Source organism: Rana temporaria, chromosome 2 (assembly GCF_905171775.1).
Source record: "Rana temporaria chromosome 2, aRanTem1.1, whole genome shotgun sequence".
Classification (NCBI taxonomy): domain Eukaryota; kingdom Metazoa; phylum Chordata; class Amphibia; order Anura; family Ranidae; genus Rana; species Rana temporaria.
The window spans coordinates 305,010,058-305,034,482 of NC_053490.1; the positions used below are offsets into that span (position 1 = coordinate 305,010,058).

At 45.4% G+C, this 24,425-nt stretch overlaps 1 protein-coding gene across 2 annotated transcripts in view; it reads left to right on the forward strand.

The window, feature by feature from the left end:
- Nucleotides 1–24,425, forward strand: part of LOC120926968 (protein argonaute-3) — a 234,305-nt gene that overhangs the window by 51,660 nt on the left and 158,220 nt on the right. For both annotated transcript variants that reach the window (XM_040337320.1, XM_040337321.1), the window contains exons 2-3: nt 8,483–8,654; nt 19,783–19,903. In XM_040337320.1, coding sequence (XP_040193254.1) covers nt 8,483–8,654; nt 19,783–19,903 — 293 coding nt within the window. The remainder of the gene's footprint in view (nt 1–8,482; nt 8,655–19,782; nt 19,904–24,425) is intronic.

Below are 24,425 nucleotides of genomic sequence, written 5' to 3' on the forward strand. Positions count from 1 at the left end.
GATATCCCGACGAAAAAATTAATCTGATTAGATTACATCCGATATCCGATTGTGTGTACAGGGCTTAACACTCCCTTTTGCAGTTTGACAATACGCAGGACCCGGCCACACAAGAACGCTATGCGGGAAGCCCAGGTTTCATGCGTGTTTCCTGCACCGCATTCAAAAGCCTTGTAATCTGCAGCGGATGTCAATGCATGCTGACGTCGCCCAAAACGCAACTTGTTTGCCTGCGTCGTATCACATGACGCAGAAGAACCAATGCGATCCAGTTGCAGTGCTAGACCTCCTAAAGATTTACTCCACGAACATGCAATTTTTTTGCGCTCTGGCACTGCAGTATTTTAACAAATGTGTGGTCATGCAACACTGTACCCAAATATAATGTGAAATTTTTTCCCTTACAAACCGCTTTCTTTTGGTGGCATTTGGTCACCTCTGCATTTTATTTTGCGCTATATACAAAAAAAAAAAATGGCAACAATAATTTATTTTAATTTTTTTTATACTAGTAATGGCAGTGATCAGCGACCTTATAGCAAGACTGCGATATTGTGGCAGAAGATCAGACACTAACTGATGCTTTGTGGGAACCAGTGACACAGAGGGCTTTCACACTGAGGTGATGCGCTGGCAGGAGAGAAAAAAATCTCCTGCAAGCAGCATCTTTGGAGCTGTGAGAGGAGCGGTATGTATACCGCTCCTTCCCATTGGGAAACCGCGGTAAACAATGGGAAACCGCGGTAATACCGCCTGCAATGCGCCTCTGCAGAGGCGCATTGCAGGCGGTATTAACCCTTTATCGGCCGCTAGCGGGGGTTAATTACCGCACCACTAGCGGCCGAATACTGCGGCAATTCCGACGGTATAGCGGCGCTATACCGCCTCTTGCCCCAGTGTGAAAGGGGCCTTACTGTTTGCATTCCAGATTGAAAATCTTTCAATAATGTTGCAAGATCAAACAAATAAGGCTACCTGTAATGTAGGAGAATATTTGTAGTATACTTGTACACAAGTACAGCAGTGCACTGACAGAGGAAATTCACCTGTAATTATGTTGAATAGGCTTGGCTTACCTTGTGCTCTATTACTGCTGTACCTGCACTCAGTGGCAGGCCGTTTAATACGTGGCGTAGGAGCGAGGCCCCCCTAATCTACATGCAAGGCGCCGGATGGAGGGTCCGATTGGGTCAGACCGATCCTGTGAAAGGGGCCCAAGGCTGCTTTTACACTGATGGTCTTTGTTTTACCCATGCCGCAGGTGCAGCGCAGTGCACCTGTGGTTTTCCTGCGAGTTAGCTTCACTTTGCCATAGAATTCTATTATATCCTACAGGTGTGGTGTTCTGAAAACGCCCCAACCCGCAGGTAAAACCAGAAGTCTATGGCTCAGTGCAAGTAAACCGCAGATGCACCTGCGGATCAGTTTGAAAGCAGCCCAGTAACCACTGCAGAACAGATATGCCCATATATACACTGTGATTTTAATAATAAACTTACCATTGATAAGTTTTCCATTCAGGTATTGCCAGCAGTTGTCCCAGGCAGAGCACATTTAGTATCGCTATTACAATTACAGGAGTTGGTGCTATACAGGAAGCATTGGCTTATGTGGCTCTACTCTGCAGCCACTTGCTTCCTCTGCTGCCAGCTTCATTCACAACACTGATATTCTGGGATGGTGGGTCTACAACCTGCAATCTGGGTTTGCCAACCCGCCATCACAGGGCAGGAGGTCCCCGGGCCACTGGTTGTGCACCCCTGTACTACAGATATACCATTATACTTGCACTGTGTTTACTTGAAGCTAAACTCTAGGAAGATATAAAAGTCACACAATATGCAGTTCTGTATTCATTATCAGCAAATCTAATTGTATAAATGCAAGAAGTGGTGAATGCCTGAGTTTGACCTTCATGCCTGACGTGAGAGAGAAAGTACTAGTAGTAGAAGAAACCATTCAATTCATGTGCTCAGAAGAAGCATGCTTATAGGAAAAGAAAGCAGAGGGAGAGCGAGTTGAGCTCATCTCTGCTGCTTATTTCACTGTCCAGTCACCGGCTGAGACAAGTCCAGGATGACCTGAACTCAGAGGAAGTTGGTGGAATGATGCTGTTCCTCAGACTGAAGATATTTTAACTGTAGAAATTGTTGGGGGGGGGGGGAAGGTGAATATAGTAACAAGATCTGGATATATTTTAATGGGTTATTAATTTTAATCTTATTTTGATTAAAAGTATGCTTTAACGAGAACCTGTACTTGATTAGGCCTGGTTTACACCTTTTTGCTTTTGATTAGGGCCGAAACAACGAATCGATTAATCGATTATGAAATTGATCGATTACAATTTTCATAATCGATTAATCGGCCAGTAACATAATGGGGTTAAAACAACTAAAATTAGCCTTTTATAGTACAAAAAGGAAATCGCTGCTGTAAATATTATTTTAAAAAATGAACCCCTTATAGTAGCGATTTGCTTTTTTTGTACTTTTTTTTTTTTTTTAACCCCATTATGTTACTAAACATCTCAGGCCTGGGGTCATGCCTCTGTTTTTTGGTGCTTTTTGCAGAAACACACTACAGTTCATTTACATGTTTTCCTATGGGACACGTTCACATCCATGATTTTTTTTTCAGCTGCTGCGTATTTGGAAAAGGGAAGGACTTTTTAACGCAAAACAGTGTTATTTTTTTTTGGTTCAATATACTTCAATGGAGAAGCTGCAGAAAAGCATGTAATGTGTTTTTGCTGCAATTTGTGTTTTGTAATCTGCCCAACAACAAATTGGCCCCAAAAAAATGTAAACATTTTTTTTTTAAGGCTATTATCCGATTAATCGAAACAAAATAATCGTTGGTTGCAGCCCTACTTTTGATCTGTTTCTGCAGTGATTTTTGTGGTGTGTGTTTTTTGCATTTTTGCACACACTTTTTCGGATGCATTTTTGCTGTTTTGCATTTTTTTTATGCTTTTATTTTTTGTCAAATTAAACACATTATACAAAACATGGCAAAAACGCACTACATGCTTTTTCTCTAGCTTCTCCATAGAAGTCTATAAAACCAAAGCCACACCGTTTTGCATTAAAAAAAAAAAAAGTCCCTGACCCTTTCCAAAAATGCAGTGGCTGAAAAAAGAATAGATGCAAATGCGTCCCATAGGAAACCATGTTAAATGGGCTGTAGTGGGTTTCTGCAAAAACCAAAAAAAAAAATGCATGTGTGTGAATCAAGGCTTACTTGCTTACTGTTTAGATGCTTGTTTTCTCCCCTTTTTGCCTACCTTGCGCTGGCAAATGGGGATCGGGAAAGGGCCATAAGCATGTGGGGATAGGGTGAGGATCCTTGCCCTGGAAACTTACAAGGGATACAGGGAGGGCACTCTGGTGCTTGATCAGGTTGGTGGTGAGCTGTCTACTGGAGGGTGCATGTTGTACAGTGAACCAGGTAATTTTGCTCTGAAATAAAAAAGCATAGGTTTACTTTTGACCTTGTGCACACTAAGCTTTTTTTCTGCTGCTCCAAGGTGCATTTGCGGAGAGTGTGAGACAGCCATCAGTCCAGGCACATGGCGGGTTCCAGACTCCCAGAGTCGTGATGATGCGGTGCCTGGACTAATCTTGGTGACGTCAGCATAGAGTGGATTTCAGACCACTCCCAGGGGGAAAAGGAGTCTAGGAAAGTTGGCAAAACTTCCAGTGTGCATGAAGCCTAAAGCACACCAACTTGTGTCTCTAGTGTGTATTAACCACTTGCCGACTGCCGCACGACTATTAACGTTGACAGAATGGCACAGGCAGGCAGATTGGCGTGTGCGGGTCCCTGGAACACTGTTCCCGGGAGTCCCGCGATTGCTGTCGGCAAGAGCAGAACAGGGGAACAAGGCATTTCCCTATTCTGCCGAGTGACACTGTCACTGATGACCGTTCCCTGTAATCGAGAACGGTCATCAGTGACGTGTAGCCACGCCCCCTAACGGTGAGAATCACTTCCTAGGGAACGCTTGACCCCTGCAGTGCCACCTAGTGGTTAACCCCTTCACTGCCAGTGTAATTTTTACAGTAATCGGTGCATTTTTATAGCACTGATCGCTGTAAAAATGACAAGTGTCCTCCATAATGTCGCAGTCCTGATGATAAAATTCGCTGAGCGAATAACTAGTAAAAAAAAAAAAAATATTAATAAAAATGCCATAAAACCGTGCCCTATTTTGTATACGCTGTAACTTTCGCAAAACCAATTAATTAACGCTTATTGCAATTTTTTTATTAAAAATATGTAGAAGAATTCGTATCGGCCTAAACTGTGGAAAAAAACGTTTTTTATATATATAAAATATATATATATATATTATATATATATATATATATATATATATAAATAAATAAATATTTTTGGGGATATTTATTGTAGAAAAAAGTTAAAAATATAGATTTTTTTCAAAATTGTGGCTCTTTTTTTGTTTATAAAAATCGCAGAGGTGATCAAATACTGGAAAAAAAGGATGTCAATTTTGTTTGGCGCCACGTTGCACGACCGCAATTGTTAAAGCAACGCAGTGCCGAATCGCAAAAAGTGGCCTGGTCTTTGACCACCAACATGGTCCGGGGCTGAAGTGGTTAAAGTGTTACTAAAGTGAAAACAAAAGTGTTTTAAGTGGCTGCGAACCCCGCTTTGTGATTTTTTTTTTTTTTAGGCTATAATAAGGCTTAACTGTAGGTAAAATGAATAACTCCTAAAGGTGCACAGTTTAGGAGATATTCGCTTTGGATGCAGCCTGTGACATAACCAGTGCCTGCACTCTGAAGGTTCAGCATACCTTGCCTGAACTTCAGAGCTTCTTGTGGGAACCAAAGGCTCCCATGCCCATGCGTGGGAGTGATGTCTTTGTGACTCCGGCCAATCACACAGCCGGAGCGCGTAAACCCGGAAGAAAGACCAGAGAAAGTTGTCAGCCCCCTCAGCGGTGTAAGTGTGCCGTAGGAGGGCTTTGTTCTAAAGTAAGTAGTTTATAATGTACTAATATGCGATGCATACTAGCACATTATGCAATTGACTTCTTTTATTTTTTTATTTTTATCGGCCGCGGTTTACAACCGCTTTAAAAAAACAAACGTGTTATACTTGCCTGCTCTGTGCAGTGATTTTTTTACAGAGAGGCTCCGATCCTCCTCTTCTCGGGGGCCCCCCCGCTGGCACTCCTCTTCTTCGTGTGTCCCCATAGCAGGCCATTTGCTCTAGAGGCGCACGGTGTCTGTGCGCTCCCGCAGGCAAGGAATGCATTAAGGTAAATCTTTAGTATCACAGTGGTGCAGTGCAACTTTCAAGGAGCAATATGAATAAATCTGTGAGCTCATAGTAAATGGTTATTTCCTTACTTGGCAGCAAGATTAATACATTTCCCTTAAGTGCGCTTAAATAACTAATGCTGGCACTATAGACCTAACACATTTCTCTTTTTTTATATTCTAATCTTGTGATTCTTTGCCAACAGTCACTCATGGCAACCAGAGTTAGACTGATTGAGAATACAAATCAATATTTCACCGATTTGTCAGCTAGTGAAAATCTCTCCAATGGGGACAAAGACATTGGTAAAGACCCGACAGCTGGTTTTGACTGTTTTTTCACAATTTGCACATTGACCGTTGGCTTCAAAGTGTTTTGGATGGATATCTTATTTCTCACTTGCTGCTTTTTTAATTGACCATTTTTATTAAGTTTTGAAAGTTTCAATATAAAACACAAATACAAGAGGGGATAGTAGTGCAATAAAACAAACTTGCTGCTTTCACGTGCATCAACCATGACCACTTCCTAGACCTGAAACTTCCATTTGAAAACAGTTGCTAGCATTTTATTTTGTATTCAAATTCTAGAGGAGTGCAGCACATTCATGCAGTTTTGTGGAAGTGTGGGTGTTTTCAGCTAGTAATTGAAAGAGTCTGAAACATTCCTGCTGCTCTCAATTCTAAGATGATTTTATGTTTTGCAGAGTTCTTCAAAGATGTGGGTGGAAAAAACCCTCTTGAATTAGTACTTTTTAGGTTGTAGGCTCAGGTCTATTCAGAGGAAATTCCAGTCTGCCTAAAATGCAACAAGACCCCCCCTTTCCTAGATGAGCTCATTTTTCAGTAATGTGTCTGTGTCCTTACTCAAGCTAGATCTTTAAATATGTACATGAAAATCTGGGGCCCCTCTTGAAAGAATTTTTTTTTTTTTTTTTTTTTGTGAAGGGACATTCCTGTGTAGGAGTTAAAGTAGACACTGAGGGCCAGATCCTCATAGCGAGTACGCTGGCGTATCTACTGATACGCCGGCGTATTTTCAAATTACCCGCGTCGTATCTTTTAGTTTGAATCCTCAAACCAAGATACGACGGCATCTGGGTTCGATCCGACAGGCGTACGGCTTCGTACGCCTTCGGATCGTAGATGCAATACTTCGGCGTCCACTGGGTGGAGTTTGCGTCATTTTCCGCGTCGGGTATGCAAATTGGCTTTTTCCGACGGTCCACGAACGTACGCGCGGCCGTCGCATTCTCTTACGTCGTCTCTAGTCTGCTTTTTCCGGCGTATAGTTAAAGCTGCTATTTTGCGGCGTATAGATAGACTTGCCATGTTAAGTATGGCCGTCGTTCCCGCGTCAAAATTTGAATTTTTTTATTTTTGCGCAAGTCGTCCGTGAATAGGGATGGACGTAATTCACGTCTAAGTTCAAAAAAATTCACGCAATGCACGGTGGGAAATCTCGAAACGGAGCATACGCAGTTCATTCGGCGCGGGGATGCGCTTCATTTAAATGACTCACGCCCCCCTACCCGCCGATTTGAATTACACGCCGAGAGATGCACTACGCCGCCGTAACTTACGGCGCAAATTCTTTGTGGATTCAAGGAATGAAAAAGTAAGTTACAGCGGCGTAGCGTATCTCTGATACGCTGCGCCTATCTAAATGTATGTGAATCTGCCCCTGAGTGTATGTATTTATACTTGCGTGTAACTTTTTTGTTTTGGTATATTTTTCACCTACAGAAATGTTAATAGGACACACATGGTGAATTGGGAAAACACCTTTTCTGTCCTTTTTGATATGCACTGTCAAATAAGGATCTCAACACCTTCTATAGCTTGGAAGTTGAGGGCCCACCTTCCTGCTTTCTCACTATATACGTATAATGAGAATGTTCCTAAAGATTTGGATACACTTATATTTGTTTAGATCACAAACCTATGGTGCATTGATTTAATTGATAAACTAAACAAAGCTAATGATTATAGACCACCTAACATGATTGTTGCATTAAAGTAGAACTATAAACAAAGCTTTTATTTTCTTTATTTATGTTTTTTTTTTTTTTTTCATTTTTGTATAGTCGGAGCCGGTTCACACAGGGGCGACTTGTCAGGTGACTTAGCTGCCTGACAAGTCGCGCTCTGCTCTGTACTATGGAACCGTTCTAATAGGAGCGACTCAAGTCGCTCCGACTTAGAAAAAAGGTTCCTGTATTACTTTAGGATTACTTCAGGGCGACTTGCATTGACTTCAATACAGAAGTCATTTTGCAAGTCGCCTCTGAAGTCGTCGGCAGATCGCCTTGCCGAGGGTTATAACCCCAGTCAGAATTTTTTTTTTTTGTGATCTGTATCCCATTGTGGAGATTTCCCTTCACTTCCTGTTCCATAGCCAAACCAGGAAGTGAGAGTAAATCCCTGCAAATATAGGTAATTCCTCTGGGACATGCAGGTCACCAGAACTAGTTTCCCCATTGGATGATTTAACCTCTATTAGTTTTCTGGGGAAAGGAGAATTCCCAGATGCCCACACTCCAAACCTGATCCTCTTTATTACCATATAAAAATACAAAGGCAGTACACCATACAGTGGGGGGAAAAGAGCAGAGTTGAGGCATTTTGTATATTGGGGCTTATTCATAACCTTATCGCGCCAGTTATAGAGCACATTTATAATGCCCTACTAACAAATGTTACTAATCGGCTCAAAAAACGATTCTCCCTGAGTTATGTGAGCCCAAAAACCTGGCTTGGATGTCCCATGTCCCATAGAACCCAATACATATAAAACATCAAAAATGCTCTCCATTCTCACAATAAGATGGAAAGCAGTGTGTGTGTGTGTTTGTTTTTTTTTTGGGGGGGGGGGGATTTTCTATACTTTCAATGGGAACATTAAACCGGACAAATATAGAGGGTGAATCTCTTCAATGGGGGCACAGACAGCAATAAAAACTGACATGATTCTAATTCCTCTCCTCCTCTCTATCCAAAACTTCAAAAAAAGTTTTTCCCTTAGTTATATACTTTTTATTGTGCAAAACGGCTTGCACCTCTTACTTAACATTATCAATCTACTTTTCTGTTTTAAAAATGTTAGGAAATAACGTTAAAAAAATCAGCTGATTTTTCTTGCATGTATGTTTAAACTTGTGGTTAACCCTTTTGCTTGCTTGTTGTTGCAGGACCCGTGGGGGCACAGCCCTTTTTTATGGTGCCCAGACGGCCTGGCTATGGCACCATGGGAAAGCCCATCAAGCTGCTGGCCAATTGCTTTCAAGTGGAAATCCCAAAGATTGACGTTTACCTCTATGAGGTGGACATTAAACCAGACAAATGTCCTCGCAGAGTTAACAGGTAAGAGCTGAGGGTAAGACCTGACAGGTTCACTTTAATGCTCCTTTTCTACAAAAAAACAACCCAATAATAATACATTTGGCACCATGTGTTACATAGGAACTTCGTTTAAGATGAGCAATGTAATTGAAGAGTAGCATTTATATTCTCCAGCAGGTTAAAACAAATGTGAGGGTTTGTGTTGCTACAGACTGGGCTGAAGTGCTTAAAGCGGCGTTCCACACACGTTTGAGAGGTGATCTTAAATGAAAGACTACCTCTCCACTCCTTCGTTTTTGGATCCGGTCCGTGGCGTAGGATGTAATTTCCTTTTCATGAGGCGAGCCCCCCCTGCTGTTTTCTGGGACTTATGTTATTTTTCCCCTTTGTTATCCAGTTGCTATTTTTAACCTACGTTGTTACATAGTAGGTTAGGTTGAATAAAGACAATAGTCCACCCAGTTAAACCTGTGTAGGTGTACGTGGGTCAGTGTCTATAATTATTTCCCATATCCCACTATGTTGTGTTTCTTTAAGATGCACATCCAAGAGTCTTTTCAAAATACCCATACTCCCTGCTGCCACCACTAGTTGTGGTTGAGAGTTCCACAGCCTCATTGCCCTGACTGCGAAAAACTCCTTGTTTAGTTTAAGGTTAAACTGCTTCTCCTCCAATCTGATTGTGAGACCCGGGAGAGCTGATGCTCTCATGCAGATCGCTGTATCGAGATGGGTCTCAGGTACTTATGAGGCTGTTGCACACAGAGGCTTTTTACCTTAATGCATGAAGGTAAAAAAAACGTTAGCCTGTAAAACAACTTTAAAGGGGTTGTAATAGAGCTGCACGATTAATCGCGGAGAGAATCTCGATTCACCCGCCCGCGATCTCCCCGCGGGATGACAGGCGATTCTTATGTGTCACCGCCGGTTCCACGTAACCAGCGTGGAACGCAAATGGCGGATAAAGGAACTGACGTCAGTTATCAGATGCAACGTGATGCCTGGGCGTGGGCGGTACCACCACACTTCTCGGCCGGCGGGAAAATGTTACGAAACGGCGGAAGAGGAGCGGGGCACCGCACACTACATGCACCTTCCTGGGACTCTAGAGACTCCACTCTCACCAGACCAGCCAGTCCGTCCATCAATAGTGAGGATCTGGAGGGGGCACAGAGGGAGGAACGGGAGAGAAGGAGCTGGCTACAGCTCTGTCTACATTATGAGGTGTATCGCCTATCCCTCCAATGCCAAACAGCCCACCGACATGACCAGGAGGCAGCAGAAGGTAAACAGCCCGTGTGTCTGTGTGTGTGCAGCAGGTGTCACCCGCCACTACAGTCTCCAAAACACAGTGAGTTGAGTGAGTTTCCTTGCGTTAAGCAGTGTATACAATGTACATAATATATCATGAACGCCAGTGACCACAGTGAGAGTCGGCTACCCCAGCCAGGCCGTCATTCTATTAAAAAGGGGGCCTGTGAGCCGAGGAGTGGACTTAATGTACCGGCAACCACTGTCCCTTATTATGAATATTACCACAGTCTGCTACCCAGAGTCTGGGGTAGCTGACTGTGGTAATATTGATAATATGGGTAGCTGACTCAGACTGTGGTAATATTCATAATAAAGGGACAGTGGTTGCCGGTAATTTAAGTCCACTCCTCGGCTCACACGCTCACATGCCCCCCTTTCATAGCCTGTCTGACTGTCAGGCTATTAAAGGGGGGCACGTGAGGAGTGGACTTAAAATACCAGCAACCACTGTCAGTGTCCCCCTTATAATATTTTATGAATATTACCACACAGTCTGAGTCAGCTACCCATATTATCAATATTACCACAGTCAGCTACCCCAGACCTTGCAGATGACACTGCAGTCAGGCTATTAAAGGGGGGCATGTGATGTGAGTCTGTGAGGAGTGTGGACTTAAAATACCGGCAACCACTGTCCCTTATAATCTAATGAATATTAACACAGTCAAATAAAAAAAAATTGAGAATCGTGAGAGAATCTTGATCTTCATTTTAAGCAAAATAATCGCGATTCTCATTTTTCCCAGATTCGTGCGGCTCTAGGTTGTAAAGGTAAAACATTTTTTCCCTAAATAGCTTCCTTTGCCTTAGTGCAGTCCTCCTTCTCTTACCTCATCCTTTGATTCTGCTTTTAAATGTCCTTATATCTTCTGAGAAATCCTCACTTCCTGTTCTTCTGTCTCAAGGGAGGGGGCGAGCACAACACTCCACACCAGGGAGAAAGCCTCCCATTACTGTGTGTAGTTACAGGCAGAAGAACAGGAAGTGAGGATTTCTCAGAAGAAATGAGGACATTTAAAAGCAAAATAGAAGGATGAGGTAAGTGAAGGAGGACTGCACTAAGGTAAAGGAAGCTATTTAGGGATTTTTTTTTTTACCTTTACAACCCCTTTAAGACGGGATTTAAAAAGCCATTTGCAAAGATTTATTTATTTCAGTAGAATCGGGATGTTGTGTTTTTTTTCCCTTTCGTTCATGGATGGACACAGGTTAATCCCACTATGTCAAGATTAAGGCTATCTATCTTTAGGAGTGACTAGGCAGAAGTGTTAACTTCAAAGCAGAACCGCTCTGCCCAGGGTGCGGTCCCATTGACTATATCCCCTCAGCCTGCACCAAGCAATTACGTTTTTTTTGCCTAGTCTAAGGAGAAGACATGGCTCCCTTCAGGCCCATGGCTTGGAGGCTTTTAGTTTGGATTCATTTTTTGGATTTTTTATTCATTTATTTATTTAAGTTTTTCTTTATCGTACATCACGGGGCACAGAGCAGCATAGCCATTACCATATGGGTTATAGAGTCTACCTTCAGGTGATGGACACTGGCATTCTTAGACAGGAAGTCCCCTCCCTATATAACCCCCTCCCATAGTGGGAGTACCTCAGTTTTTTCGCCAGTGTCTTAGGTGTTGGTCACGGAATAGCTATGCCTCTATGTCCTTGGGACCGGGGAAGGCTTACCGGATCTGTCCAGAGTGCCTCAGAGCCAAGGTGGACAGTACCCGGACCCCAGGCCGTGGGGTTTTGCCTATAATGCCTCTCCTCAGAGGGCTGGATCCTGGGGTCCAGAGCTTTGGTCTCTGCAAGTCCAAAAGACCCTGTTGCCAGGATGCTGTATAGGTCCAGAGGAGTGGTGTTCCTTTCCAGGACCCGGGTCCCTGAAGGTCTAAAACAATACCCACGGAGATGGGGGAAGATTGGGCCTCTTGCTATGCAATACCCTGCAGCGTGGAGCAGGTAAGATGGGGGGCCTGCGGGACTTGGTTCGACGGCAGAACTCTCCACAGGGAGATATTTGGGGGTAGCCTTTAAATATGCTCTGCATTTGGCAACTATTTCACTATGTCTTGCTAGACACGATGGTTTAATGTTTGATCCCCCATATATACATATTTTTCTCCTTAGGCTGTGTTGGCATGTGTTGCTGTAGCTGCAGGGTTTGTATGGGGGAAAAGCTTGTTTCTGTCTCTGGGAAAATGGAGGACAGCCACCCCTTCTACAAAGGACAATTAGGTAGCTCCATTGCGGGCCCATGTTTGTCCTACCCTAAATAGGTGTGCCTGGTCCGGACGGTCCCACGTGGTTCGCTGGCCGCGGATTCCTCCTCCAGCACGGCGCCTCTGTCCCCCCCTCCATGATGCACTGTAAGTGACGCGCGCGTACACGAGACATATAGCGTGCACGGCGGCGTGCGGAGGGTCAGGCACGGCGAGCTACGTCAGGGGGCGTTCCCTACGTCACGGCATAGGCTGCAAGAGAGCTCACTTCAGCCCGAAGAGGCTAGCAAGACGGCTGGAGTATCACAGAGCAGCAGGGAGCGTTGGATACCGGGACCACAGCGGCACCCAGTGGCGGTATAGAGACCTGCGGGTCTGGAGCTGGCTCCACTCTGACCTTTTTCTTGTTTGTTAAGCCAGGGGTCTCTTACAGCAACCTGAGTTGTTTCAGCTCAGCTAACACAGCGCATAGGAAGGTGGAATTAGGTTTCCTCACTGTTATACCTTCCTAGGGGCTCAGGGGCAATAGGTTCTTCCTAATACTCCCCTGGCCTGGTTTTGTGTCTTCTTGCTACGACAGTTAGTTGTTGTCAGCGGAGTACCTCAATATTGTACTATGGCTCCCAAAGGCTCGGGGACAGCAAAAAATGCAAAAAATGTTAAACAAAAGGGTTCCCCCTCAGGCTCGGAAGATCTTGGTCAGGCTTCGCCGGGTCCATCTTCTCCTGAAAGACCTGAGGAAGCTGCCTTGGGTGAGCCATCAGGGTTGCTAGGTGCTGTGGCTGGCCCTATCCAACCCAACCCCGTGTATGTCACGGAGGAGATGTTAGCAACCACCCTGGGTGGGCTAGAACAAAGATTGGCAATTTTAATTGCCAACTCGGTTTCAGGAAGGAAACGGGTTAGATCCCCGTCTCCTAGGTTCGCGTCCTCTGATGCGGAGGTCCTCTCCCCAGAAGAGTTGGAATCGCATGAGGATCAGGAAGAACAGAACCTTGACGGTTCCGACGTGGAGGAATCCACTATAGAGGAACCATTTTCTGCCTCTCAGGCAGAGAATCTGTGGATTCAGTCCTTAACGGACATGGTCCGCTCTGCATTTAAACTGCCTTTACCAGAACCACAGGTTCCTGCGGTTTCTTCTTTGGGCTCCTTAAAGGCGCCACTAAGCAACGCGGTCTTCCCAGTCCACCCTCTTTTTGAGGACCTGATTTTTCTGGATTGGGTGAGGCCTGACAGAATTTTTATTCCTCCTAGGAGGTTCTCTATCCTCTATCCTATGGAGGAAAAGTTTTCAAAGAAGTGGGCGCTCCCTACTGTGGATGCAGCCATCTCCTGCGTCAATAAGTCCTTAACGTGCCTGGTTGAGAACATACAAATGTTCAAGGATCCGGTCGATAAGCGCTTGGAAACCCTGCTAAAGGCTTCTTTTTCCACGGCAGGTGCAGTGGTGCAGCCGGCAGTGGCTGCTATTGGCATTTGTTAGGCCTTGAAGGACCAGACAAAACAGATGTTAAAGAATGTTCCGGCTCATCAGGCTCGAGAACTGGCCGACCTCACTAGAGCCCTGTGTTTTACGGTAGACGCTATTAAGGACTCCATCCAACAGGCTTCCCGTTTGTCACTATTTTTGGTACACATGCGAAGGCTCTTATGGTTAAAGAACTGGTCGGCGGAGGCTCCGTGCAAAAAATTATTGGCCGGTTTCCCTTTCCATGGGGGAAGACTATTCGGAGAGGATCTGGATACGTATATTCAGACAATATCCAGTGGTAAGAGCACTCTCTTACCGGTAAAGAAGAGAGCTCAGGGCCCCACGTTTAAGAGGCAGGCGTCACCAGCCGCAGGGCCCTCAGCCTCCAGGCAGTATCGACGGCCTTCCTCACGATCAGGCTATGGCAATAAGCCGCAAGGACAGACCGCAGGTGGCAAGAGACCCTGGTCTCGCAAGCCAGCAAAACCTGCCCCCAAATCGGCTTTGTGAAGGGGCACCCCCACTCATTCGGGTGGGGGGAAGGCTTCAATTCTTTTCAGAAGTTTGGGAAGCCAGAGTTCCAGACAAGTGGGTCCTCTCGTCTGTGGCCGCAGGCTACAAGCTGGAGTTTTGGGACTTCCCCCCCCTCCTCATTTTCAGGAGTCAAGTTTGCCAAGCAATCCGGTAAGTAGGGTGTCGCTTCTAGCCGCCTTGGATCGCCTCTTACTTCAAGGGGTGATTGTGGAGGTACCAGCCCAGGAATGCGGGCTGGGTTTTTACTCCAATCTCTTCATCATACCAAAACCCAATGGCGACGTCAGGCCAATTCTAGACCTGAAGGGTTTGAACTTTTTTCTAAGGGTTCGCCCTTTTCGGATGGAATCCATTCGTTCGGTGGCCGCCGCCTTGCAACGGGTGAATTTTTTAGCGTCAATAGACATAAAGGACGCATACCTCCATGTACCGATCTCTCGGGCACATCACAGGTTCCTGCGCTTCGCGGTGGCTCAGCGCCACTACCAATTTGTAGCTCTCCCGTTCGGGTTGGCCACGGCCCCCCCGGTCCCGTTCTAGCCAATCTGAGGACACAGGGGGTCACGGTATTGGCATACTTGGACGACCTCCTAATCATAGATCATTCGGCGGTCAGTCTGGATCAAGCAGTAGCCCTCACGGTTCAGTACCTCGAGGCCTTCGGCTGGGTTTTAAACCAAGAAAAGTCGGCCTTAAGGCCCATAAAGCAGCTGGAATACCTCGGCATGCTGCTGGACACAGAACGCCAGAAGATATTCTTACCTCAAGTAAAGATCGAAGCGGTCAGGAAACTGATCCTATTGGTTCTGAGCAAGAGAGAACCAACCGTCCACCTATGTATGCGGTTGCTGGGCAAGCTAGTGGCCACTTTCGAGGCGGTACCATACGCTCAGTTCCACACCCGAATCCTGCAGGCAGCCATTCTTTCGGCTTGGAACAAGAGGGCGCAGACCTTGGATCTGCCTTTGACCCTCTCTGCAAGGGTGCGGCAAATTCTGTGCTGGTGGTTGGTCCCTCAGAACCTGCGGAAAGGAAAGTCCTTCAGCCCTGTTTCCTGGAGGGTAGTAACCACGGATGCCATCCTGACAGGTTGGGGGGCGGTCCTAGACGGACGGACCCAACAAGGAATTTGGTCGGAGTCGGAGAAACTCCTACCTATCAATGCCTTGGAGATCAGAGCTGCACGGCTAGCCCTAGAGGCTTGGACCCCCAGTTTACAGGGGTCACCGGTGAGAGTGCAGTCCGACAATGCCACAGCTGTGGCATATATAAACCACCAGGGGGGCACGAGGAGTCAAGCCGCTCAAAGAGGGGTGAACTTGATCTTTCTATGGGCAGAGGCTCATGTGCCCTGTATCTCGACAATATTCATCCCCGGAGTGGACAACTTACAGGCAGATTTTCTAAGTCGCCAGCAGTTGCTCCCGGGGGAGTGGTCTCTCCACCCCCAGGTCTTCCAGGAGGTTTGGTCACTATTCCTCTGCTGGCCAAAGCTCAGGTCAGGCGGTGGTATTACGCCGTCTACTTTGGTTAAGATTTGGTCTGCCAACCAATCTTCCAAGAAAGCCCTGATGGACTTGCCCTTTAAGGGCGACAGACTTTTTGGAACTCCCCTGGATGACATAATTAAAGATGCTACAGGAGGTAGAGCACACTGCTCCCATAGTCCAAAAAGGGGAAGGAGCCACGCCGTAGGCAAGGGCCCTTCTTTACTGCACACAAGCGTTTTTTTTTCGTACGGCGGGTAAAAGACCACAGGCCGATAAATCGCCTGCTCAGGGACTGAGACGTCCCTGGTTTCGCAAACTCAAGAAACCTGCAGACAAAGCTATGTCCGCATAACGGTTTGCCCCCACCCATCTCTCAGGTGGGGGGACGTCTTTGCGAAATCACGACCCGGTGGACATCTCAGGTCCCCGACCGGTGGGTTTGCAAAGTAGTGTCTTCAGGGTACAAGATAAAGTTTCTATCCTGCCCACTAAACAGATTGTTTTTTTCCCTCCAACCACCAGCTACAACGGACTCATCAGGAAGCCCTATTTGGGGCAGTTCAAGACCTGCTGAAACGCGGGGTGGTTATTCCTGTCCCAGTACAGGATCGGTTTCAGGGGTTTTACTCCAATCTGTGCATAGTACCAAAGAAGGAGGGCGTTCACCCAATTCTGGACCTCAGGGCCCTCAATTGCTTCATGTAGGTACAAGATTCCGGATGGAATCGGTTCGCTCTGTCGTCACTGCCCTCCAGTCAGGGGACTTTCTGGCATCCTTGGACATCAGGGATGCCTATTTACATGTCCCCATATGCACAAAGCATCAGAGATTCTGCACTTTGCGGTCGGGGGAGACCACTATCAAGTTGTGGCTCTCCCCTTTGGCCTGGCATCGGCACCAAGGGTGTTCACCAAGGTGGTTGCCCCAATTCTCGCCCTACTAATACAACGTGGCATCGCTGTTGTGGGCTACTTGGACGACCTGCTTCTGATGGCCACTTCAGCATCAGAATTGGAGGTGAGCGTGTCTATAACATCAGACCTTCAGACACTTTGGTGGCTACTGAACATTCAGAAGTCAGTAATGGTAACGACTCAATTCCTAGTATATTGGTTCTGGACTCCTCAGAGGCAAAGTTTTGCTTCCCTGTGGAAAAGTTGCAGACCCTTCAGGCTGCGGTGCGGTAGTTGACAGTCCCGGGCCTCATGGTGGTCTCCTTTGAGGCGGTACCATAGGCGCAATCTCACACACGAGTGCTACTGAAGGAAATTCTGTCCAGATGGGACAAGCGTCCATCATCCCTGGATTATCTAATCGGGGTGAGCCACTTGGTCAGGGCCTCCCTTGTTGGTGGCTGACCTCACCGGCACTTATGTCTGGGAAGTCGTTACTTCCCTTCACTGGATAGTCATCACAACGGATGCCAGCCTTACCGGTGGGGGAGTCTGGGGGGTTCAGTCGACCCAGGGTTGCTGGTCTCCAGAGGATTCCCATTTGCCTCCACATGGTCTCAGAGGCTACGAGGGCAACCAGTCAGGATCCAGTCGAACATTGCCACGGCGGTGGCATATGTCAACCATCAAGGAGGAACAAGTAGCTCAGCTGCAGCTTCAGAAGTCGCTCACATCCTAAGGTGGGCAGAAAGGAGCATACCGGCACTGTCGGCCATATACATTCCGGGTGTGGAAAACTGGCAGGCGGACTACCTGTGTCTCCAGATGCTGGACCAAGAAGAATGGTCTCTGCACCCGGAGGTGTTTTCAGCTCGTAGATCTCCTGGCGTCTCGACTCAATCGGAAGGTATTAAAGGTTGGTGACCAGGTCAAGAAACCCATGGGCGGACGCGACAGATGCGTTCGTGGTGCTGTGGAGTCAGTACCGGCTAATCTATGCCTTCCCTCCTCTAAAGCTCCTGCCTCTTCTGCTTCGCAGAGTGGAGGCAGAGGGGATTCCTATGATCCTAATTTCTCCGGATTGGCCTCGGTTTCCTTGGTACGCCGATCTAGTGCGGCTAGTAGCAGACGTCCCTTGGCGAGAGGACCTGCTGTCACAATGTCCCATACTGCATCCTGCTTTACAGTCGCTGGCTTAATGGCATGGCTATTGAAAGCCAGGTACTAAGAGACCGGGGCCTGTCGGATTCTGTGATTCCTACCTTGAGGAAGGCTAGGAAGTTATCCTCTAGGAGGATTTATTATCGCACTTGGGTGGACCAAGGAGCTTGCTTAAGCACCATTTAAGGGGCAGATATCTGCCCTGGCTGTTTTTCTTTCAGCGACCCCTGGTGACTCGCTCTCTAGTGAGAACATTTGTACAGGGGGTTCGGCATGTGGCCCCTCCGGTCCGTCCTCCACTACCTCTGTGGGGATTTGAATAGCAGACGCACCTTGGCGTCTACCAGTACGAGAGGACCTGCTGTTGCAAGGTTCCATAGGTCTTCCTGCCTTGCAGTAAATGGCCTTAACGCCATGATCTCTAGGTGCCTCAGAACCACTGTTTGAGAACATTAGGGAAGTTCCCTTGTTGACACTTTCTCAGAAAGTGGTCCCTTTGGTTGCTGTTATGTCAGTTAAGAGGGGTTCTGAGCTGGCAGCCTTGTCATGAAAGGCTCCTTATTGATCTTCCACAAGGATAAGGTGGTGCTGCATCCGCAGCATTTTTTCTTCCTAAGGTCATTTCGACCTTCCATCTCAAGTCGAATCCTAAGGAGACGACATGGCATTCCACGGACACTGTCCGAGCTCCGAGAAGATACTTGTCTGTTACTGCTCCGTTCCAGAGTTCAGACTCACTGTTTGTTTCGGTGGCTGGTTCCAAGAAGGGCCCATCGGTCTCATTGGCCACCATTTCGAGGTGGACCCGACAGATCCTGATCAGGCTTACGCCATAAAGGGTCGGGCTCCTCCCTATCACGATGCATTCGACTAGGGCAATGGTGCCTCTTGGGGTTTCTGACATCAAGTGTCTGTTTCCCAGGTGTGTAAGGCGGCAACCTGGTCGCCCGGTCACACTTTCACACTACTTTACAAGTTGATGTGAGTGCATCTTTGGATGCTTCTTCGGCCGCAAAGTTTTGCAGGCGGCTGTTTAGAGTTACAACTCCTCAGTTGAGGAGCTCTGTTTTGCGTGAAGTTTATTTATTTTATGCTTCCCACCCCTCATTTTGACACTGCTTTGGGACATCCCACTATGTCAAGATTAAGGCTGTGTGCATCCATGAACGAAAGAGAAAATAGGATTTTATGCTCACCGTAAAATCTCTTTCTCGGAGTTCATGGATGGACACAGCACCCACCCCACTTTGTCTGTACTGCTTGATACAAACTGAATTGCTTGGTGCAGGCTGAGGGGATATAGTCAGTGGGACCACACCCTGGGTGGGGCGGTTCTGTTTTGAAGTTAACACTTCTGCCTAGTCCCTCCTAAAGATAGATAGGTTAATCCCACTATGTCAAGATTAAGGCTGTGTCCATCCATGAACTCAGAGAAAGAGATTTTACGGTGAGCATAAAATCCAATTTTTTTTGCTTTCCATCTTGTATACCGCATTTGCCGGTGTATAAGACGACCAGGCGTATAAGACGACCCCCTAAGTTTACAGTTTTTTTAAGATTATTTTTTTTTTGCCTGTACTCTCCGTATAAGACAACCCCCCTTCCGAGGCTTCTGGCGCTTCATATTTCTTCCTTCTTGAGCCATATTCTTCTTCCTTCTTGCTGGATCCAATCGCGACGAGTGATGTATTCTATTAATGAATACAAAGCCTGCTTGGATTAGCAGAGGCTGTAACATCAGCCCACGCCTCTCTGACTCTCAAAGCCAATCCGAGCGGGCTACTGTATGTAGCCTACTCGGATTGGCAGAGGTTGTTACTCCAATCCGAGCAGGCTCTGTATTCATTTGAATACATCGCTCACCGGGGTTGGTTACGCGGTATATACTTTATGTAGCCAAAGCTACATACAGTATTACCACACATTCAGCAGGCACCCGAGCAGCTGACCCGGCGTATAAGACGACCCCTGCTTTTTGGCCAGTTTTTTTTAAGTGTAAAAGGTAGTCTTATACTCCAGCAAATACAGTAGGTGAAACTTTTTTTAATAACTGTACCCTTTTTCCAGGGAGGTGGTTGATTCGATGGTCCAGCATTTCAAAGTTACCATATTTGGTGACCGTCGACCGGTTTATGATGGAAAAAGAAGCTTGTATACTGCCAATCCACTGCCTGTAGCATCTACTGGGGTAAGCGCTAAATATTTTATATTTTGTGGTTCTGCTTTGTGTTGGTCTGTAAAACCACAGGTTGTATGAGCTAAACATATTTTTAAACGTTATTTCAGAAAACATTTTGACCAAGACTATTTCTATTGTAAATCCCCAAAATACATACAGTAGTTACAGTAGTCTGGTTGAAAAGAGTCTATTTAGTTAAACTAATCAAAATAAAAAATAAATAAAAAAAATTGCACACACAAATGGAAAGCCTCCTTATACACAATCCTATATCCACAGTTGATCCAGAAGAAGGCAAAAAACAAACAAAGCCTCATCCAATTAGATCCAGTGGGGAAAAAAATTCCTTCCTGATCCCCAGGTGGCGATCGGATATTCCCTGGATCAACTACCCCCTTGGTTTTTTAAACCAGTTTTTCTTGTCCTTTTTTCAGTCACAACACCATTTAAAAGTATCCAAAATACCAAGGCACATTAGTTTAAAATGTGAAATACATCTATCATGGGGAAATTTGAGCATGGGACTATGCACATAGCTGCCATGACAGAATCAGGTTCACATCAGTGGCCCCATCGCATTGCAGGTGGACCCCATATCACGTTGATCTTCCCTCCCTACCCCCAATCATATTGGAAGTTAACACCCACAATATTACTTCAGAGGCTGCTTTGCATAGAGGAAACTGTGACTCTGATCCATTCAACTGCAGGGTGACTTAGGAGGAGGTGTTTGGGATCCTGACTGAGAAGTAAGGTCATTTTTATGTTCATTATTAGTAATGGGCCCTTCACACCAACATCTTCAACTTAATATGTCAGAGTTGGGAACTCCAGATTCAACAAATGACCCCTGTTTGTTGTCAGGAGCAAGAATCCTCTACCTCGTTTTCTCTGCAAAATGGCACACGAGAAGAAACCAGTGATACTCTTTGCATCAAATTAGCCCAGAAGAACCTGGAACACAGACCTACTCAGACTTCTAGATTATGACCCCTGGTCTCCCCCACTGGAAGTCTCCATCCTTACCTACCATTGCCTTTTGGCTCACCACCATCAATCGTGCTATACCGCTGTATAAGATGACATATGAGGCCAGAGGGTGTCCAAAAAAATTCTTGAAGGTCTGGGGCTCTTGGGTTGATTCTGAGAGCACCATACCTCCTGCTCCTTGAACTTAGACTGATGACTGATACCTCTGCCCGTTGAATAGATCTAAGTTGGTAAATTAACGATTCTGTTTTTCTCCCACCTTTCTCTGTGTGTTTTTATGAAAATGCTCAATGTGTACCAACTACCAAAGTTTTGTAAAATGATGTACCGGGCGATGTTTGCCTAGGATGTGTGTTTGTTGTACTGTCTGTTTTGTATGTACAAAAATTTCAAAATAAAAATGTACCTTTTAAAAAAAAAAAAGTTTAAGCATAAATTTGGGTAGAGGCTGGGGTTTGGACTTTGGTGGTACCCATATATCAACTGATTTCCAGACAAGTTTTGAAAAGTATAGAGAAGGTTTTATTACAAAAAAACATTTACAAGTATTACATATTCATAGAATAAAGTTATTTAGTCATAACTATAAAGTGCCTAAAAAAACATCCCATCATAATATATAGAATATCCACACCATATTATATTGAAAGAAAGCTTGACATGTTTTGCGGTTTCTTATATAACCCACTTCTTCAGGAGCATTGCTTATACATACAATTGTCAGGTGGTGTGTGTATAAATAAGGTTATCATGAGACTATGAATAAAGAAAAAAACATTAATAACATTATCAGAGTGTGAATATAAATCATTACATATCAAATAAAACAAGAAAGGCGTTCATCCCATGAGCCACCCCTAAAAAAACACCCATGAAAGTTTCACCATGGGGAGCAGAGCCGGAAGTTATGCCAGAAAATGGAGGTAAGCACCGACCCACCCCGGAGGACATAGGAAATCCTGAGGCAGTATCCCCATCCGGTGTTTTTTTGGTTAAGAAGTATAGATAACATATTATAAATAAATTAATTGACCATTAAAACATATGCATAACCAATACATGTGTCTATGGTATGAAATAATTATTTGATATACCTTTTATGTGGGAACGGCTCCTTTATAAAGAACTGTGGCTGTCAGTGGTAGCAATAGAATTCGCTTTTGAACATTGAGATGATCTATAAAAGGGTTGATAGCTATACAGATGGGTAAGCCATACCCTTTTAGGGAAATTTTATCTAAAATAGGTATGGTAAAGTATATCCAGGGTATATTTTCCTGGATTCCTACAGGTATGGGTGTATCCTGGGGGAATTAGTGGTGATTGAGGGTATGTGTATAATGAATACACACCTGGGTCACCAATGAAAGAAGACAGGGGGTTCCCTAAGGAGAGAGAGGGGACAAGGTTGGCATATCCTCAAGACCTTTTATAAACAAGGGTATATGTAGAAATGTATGCATAAATCTCAGTAGTATAAAATCATGCTTCTAAATCAAAGTTGGGGGGGAAAAAAAACAATCCTTCACTTTTCCCTAGAAGGTAAATGCTCACCTCCCAGAAATCTACCCTTACTACAAAGGTCAATTTAGCATGTTGGCAGAAATCGGGACCCAGACAAAAATCTTCAAACTGCTCCAGTTTGTATATGCAGTCAGTCAGAGAAACCACAAGACCCTGCTTCACAACCATGTTACTTGATGAAGTTGACCACAAAGGATAGCCATTTCTCAAGCTCAAAATAAAGAGAACCTGACCATACTTCTCACCACTAAAAAACACTATTAAAACCATAAAAATGTACTTGCATGTAAGATAAAAGCAGACAGGCACTTCTGAATGAAGATTCAGTGCTACTTGTGAGTATTATAAACAGACACCACTGTGCTGAGATAAGGAACCTTCCAGTCCACATGCAGTCCGCTCTATCCAGGATCACTGTAGCTCTGCCTTACTTGTTTCTTCACAAATGATGGAATTTGGACTTTATTTTTCATCAATTTATTTCTGTAGAACATATGAGCTGGTTTAGGTGACATACAAAATGTTTTGGGATGGATTGTTGTCACTTCCACACACGCATATTTGCACATTTTTTAAATAGAGCATTTCATGTTAAAGTGTTACTAAATCCACAACCATAAAATCTGTCTGTAATTGCAGAATAGCATACTTGTTATACTTGCTGTGGAACTTAAGGGGTTAATCCTCTGCATTGTATAAAAATGATATTTGATCCTCTGCACACATCCTCCCCCCTCCTGCAGGGTCTCTCTTGGCAAGGCCAGATGAGACAAAGTCAGGGTAGTAAAGCTGCACATGCTCAGTTTGGTCTCTATTGCTGGAGAGACCCATTCCTTGTTGAGCTGAGCTTTTTGGGTCACATGATATTGACATCACACATTTGGGTGTGTATACAGATTTTAAATGACAGCCCAGTTTCTCCCTCCTCCATGCCCTGTAACTAAAAAGAACACAGTGGGTGGGAGGTCACATCTTGATTCATGGATTATCCACCTCCCATAACAGCATGAGAACACAGGCTGCAGTAGAAATCTCCTCCTACCTGAACACTCAGCACTCAGGCAAACCCTGCAGTTTATCACGTGACAGTGGTATACAAATCAGCTAAAAAGTTGTATATAGTGGCAGTATTTGAAATAACTATTTTCATATTACTGGATTTTGTATTACTTTTAATGCTTTATGTGACTTTTTTATATAGACATTATGTCATTTTTAGCACGGCACATTTAGACACATGCAAAATGGACAGCTATACAAAAGAGTTGCATTACATTAAAAATAAATGACCACTTCACAAGAACTTGGTTCCACGGCAGAAAAATTTGCAGATGAAGAAAGAAGGTGAATATTTTTTGTTATTTTAGACATTTTTTATTGAGAAAATTGCCTGGAAAGAATTCAAGGATGTCGTTTAGAATTTCCTTGGCAACTGCAGAGCACCAAACTACATTCAGCTAATTGATAAACTTCTTACAAGTATACAAGACCATGAAATGCACTATGTCACTGAAGCAGGGCCGATCCTACGCGGGTGCGTGGGGTGCAGTTCACCCAGGCGCCACAGAGGTGGGGGGCGCTGAAGAGCCAGAGCGCTCCCCTCCATCCACCACCTCCTCTCCGTGTCCGTGTCTAGACACGGCTCTCACCACGGGTCGCCGCCGGCGGTGTGTATACCAAGCCCAAGCCCGTCCCTCCTCCTGTCGGAGGAGGAGAGTGAAGTAGCTGCCGGAGATCGGATCGGCTGTCTCTGTGTGGAGAGACTAGTCGCACAGTGACATCGCTGAGGGGGCGGACCGCACGGACCCTGCCTGACACGTGTTCTCCTCGCTGTGTCTTCAACTTCTGCCTGCTGCGATCTGTGCTCCACCCGAGCGGCGCAGCTGCACATTGTCCTCTCCTCTCTAGCTGCCGCCGGGTGTTGTTTTTATGTACCGTAATGGAGGGGGGGTTGTCCTGGGGGGAGTTTGTACTAATGGGGGGTTTGTCCTTGGGGGTCTGTACTAATGGGGGGGGG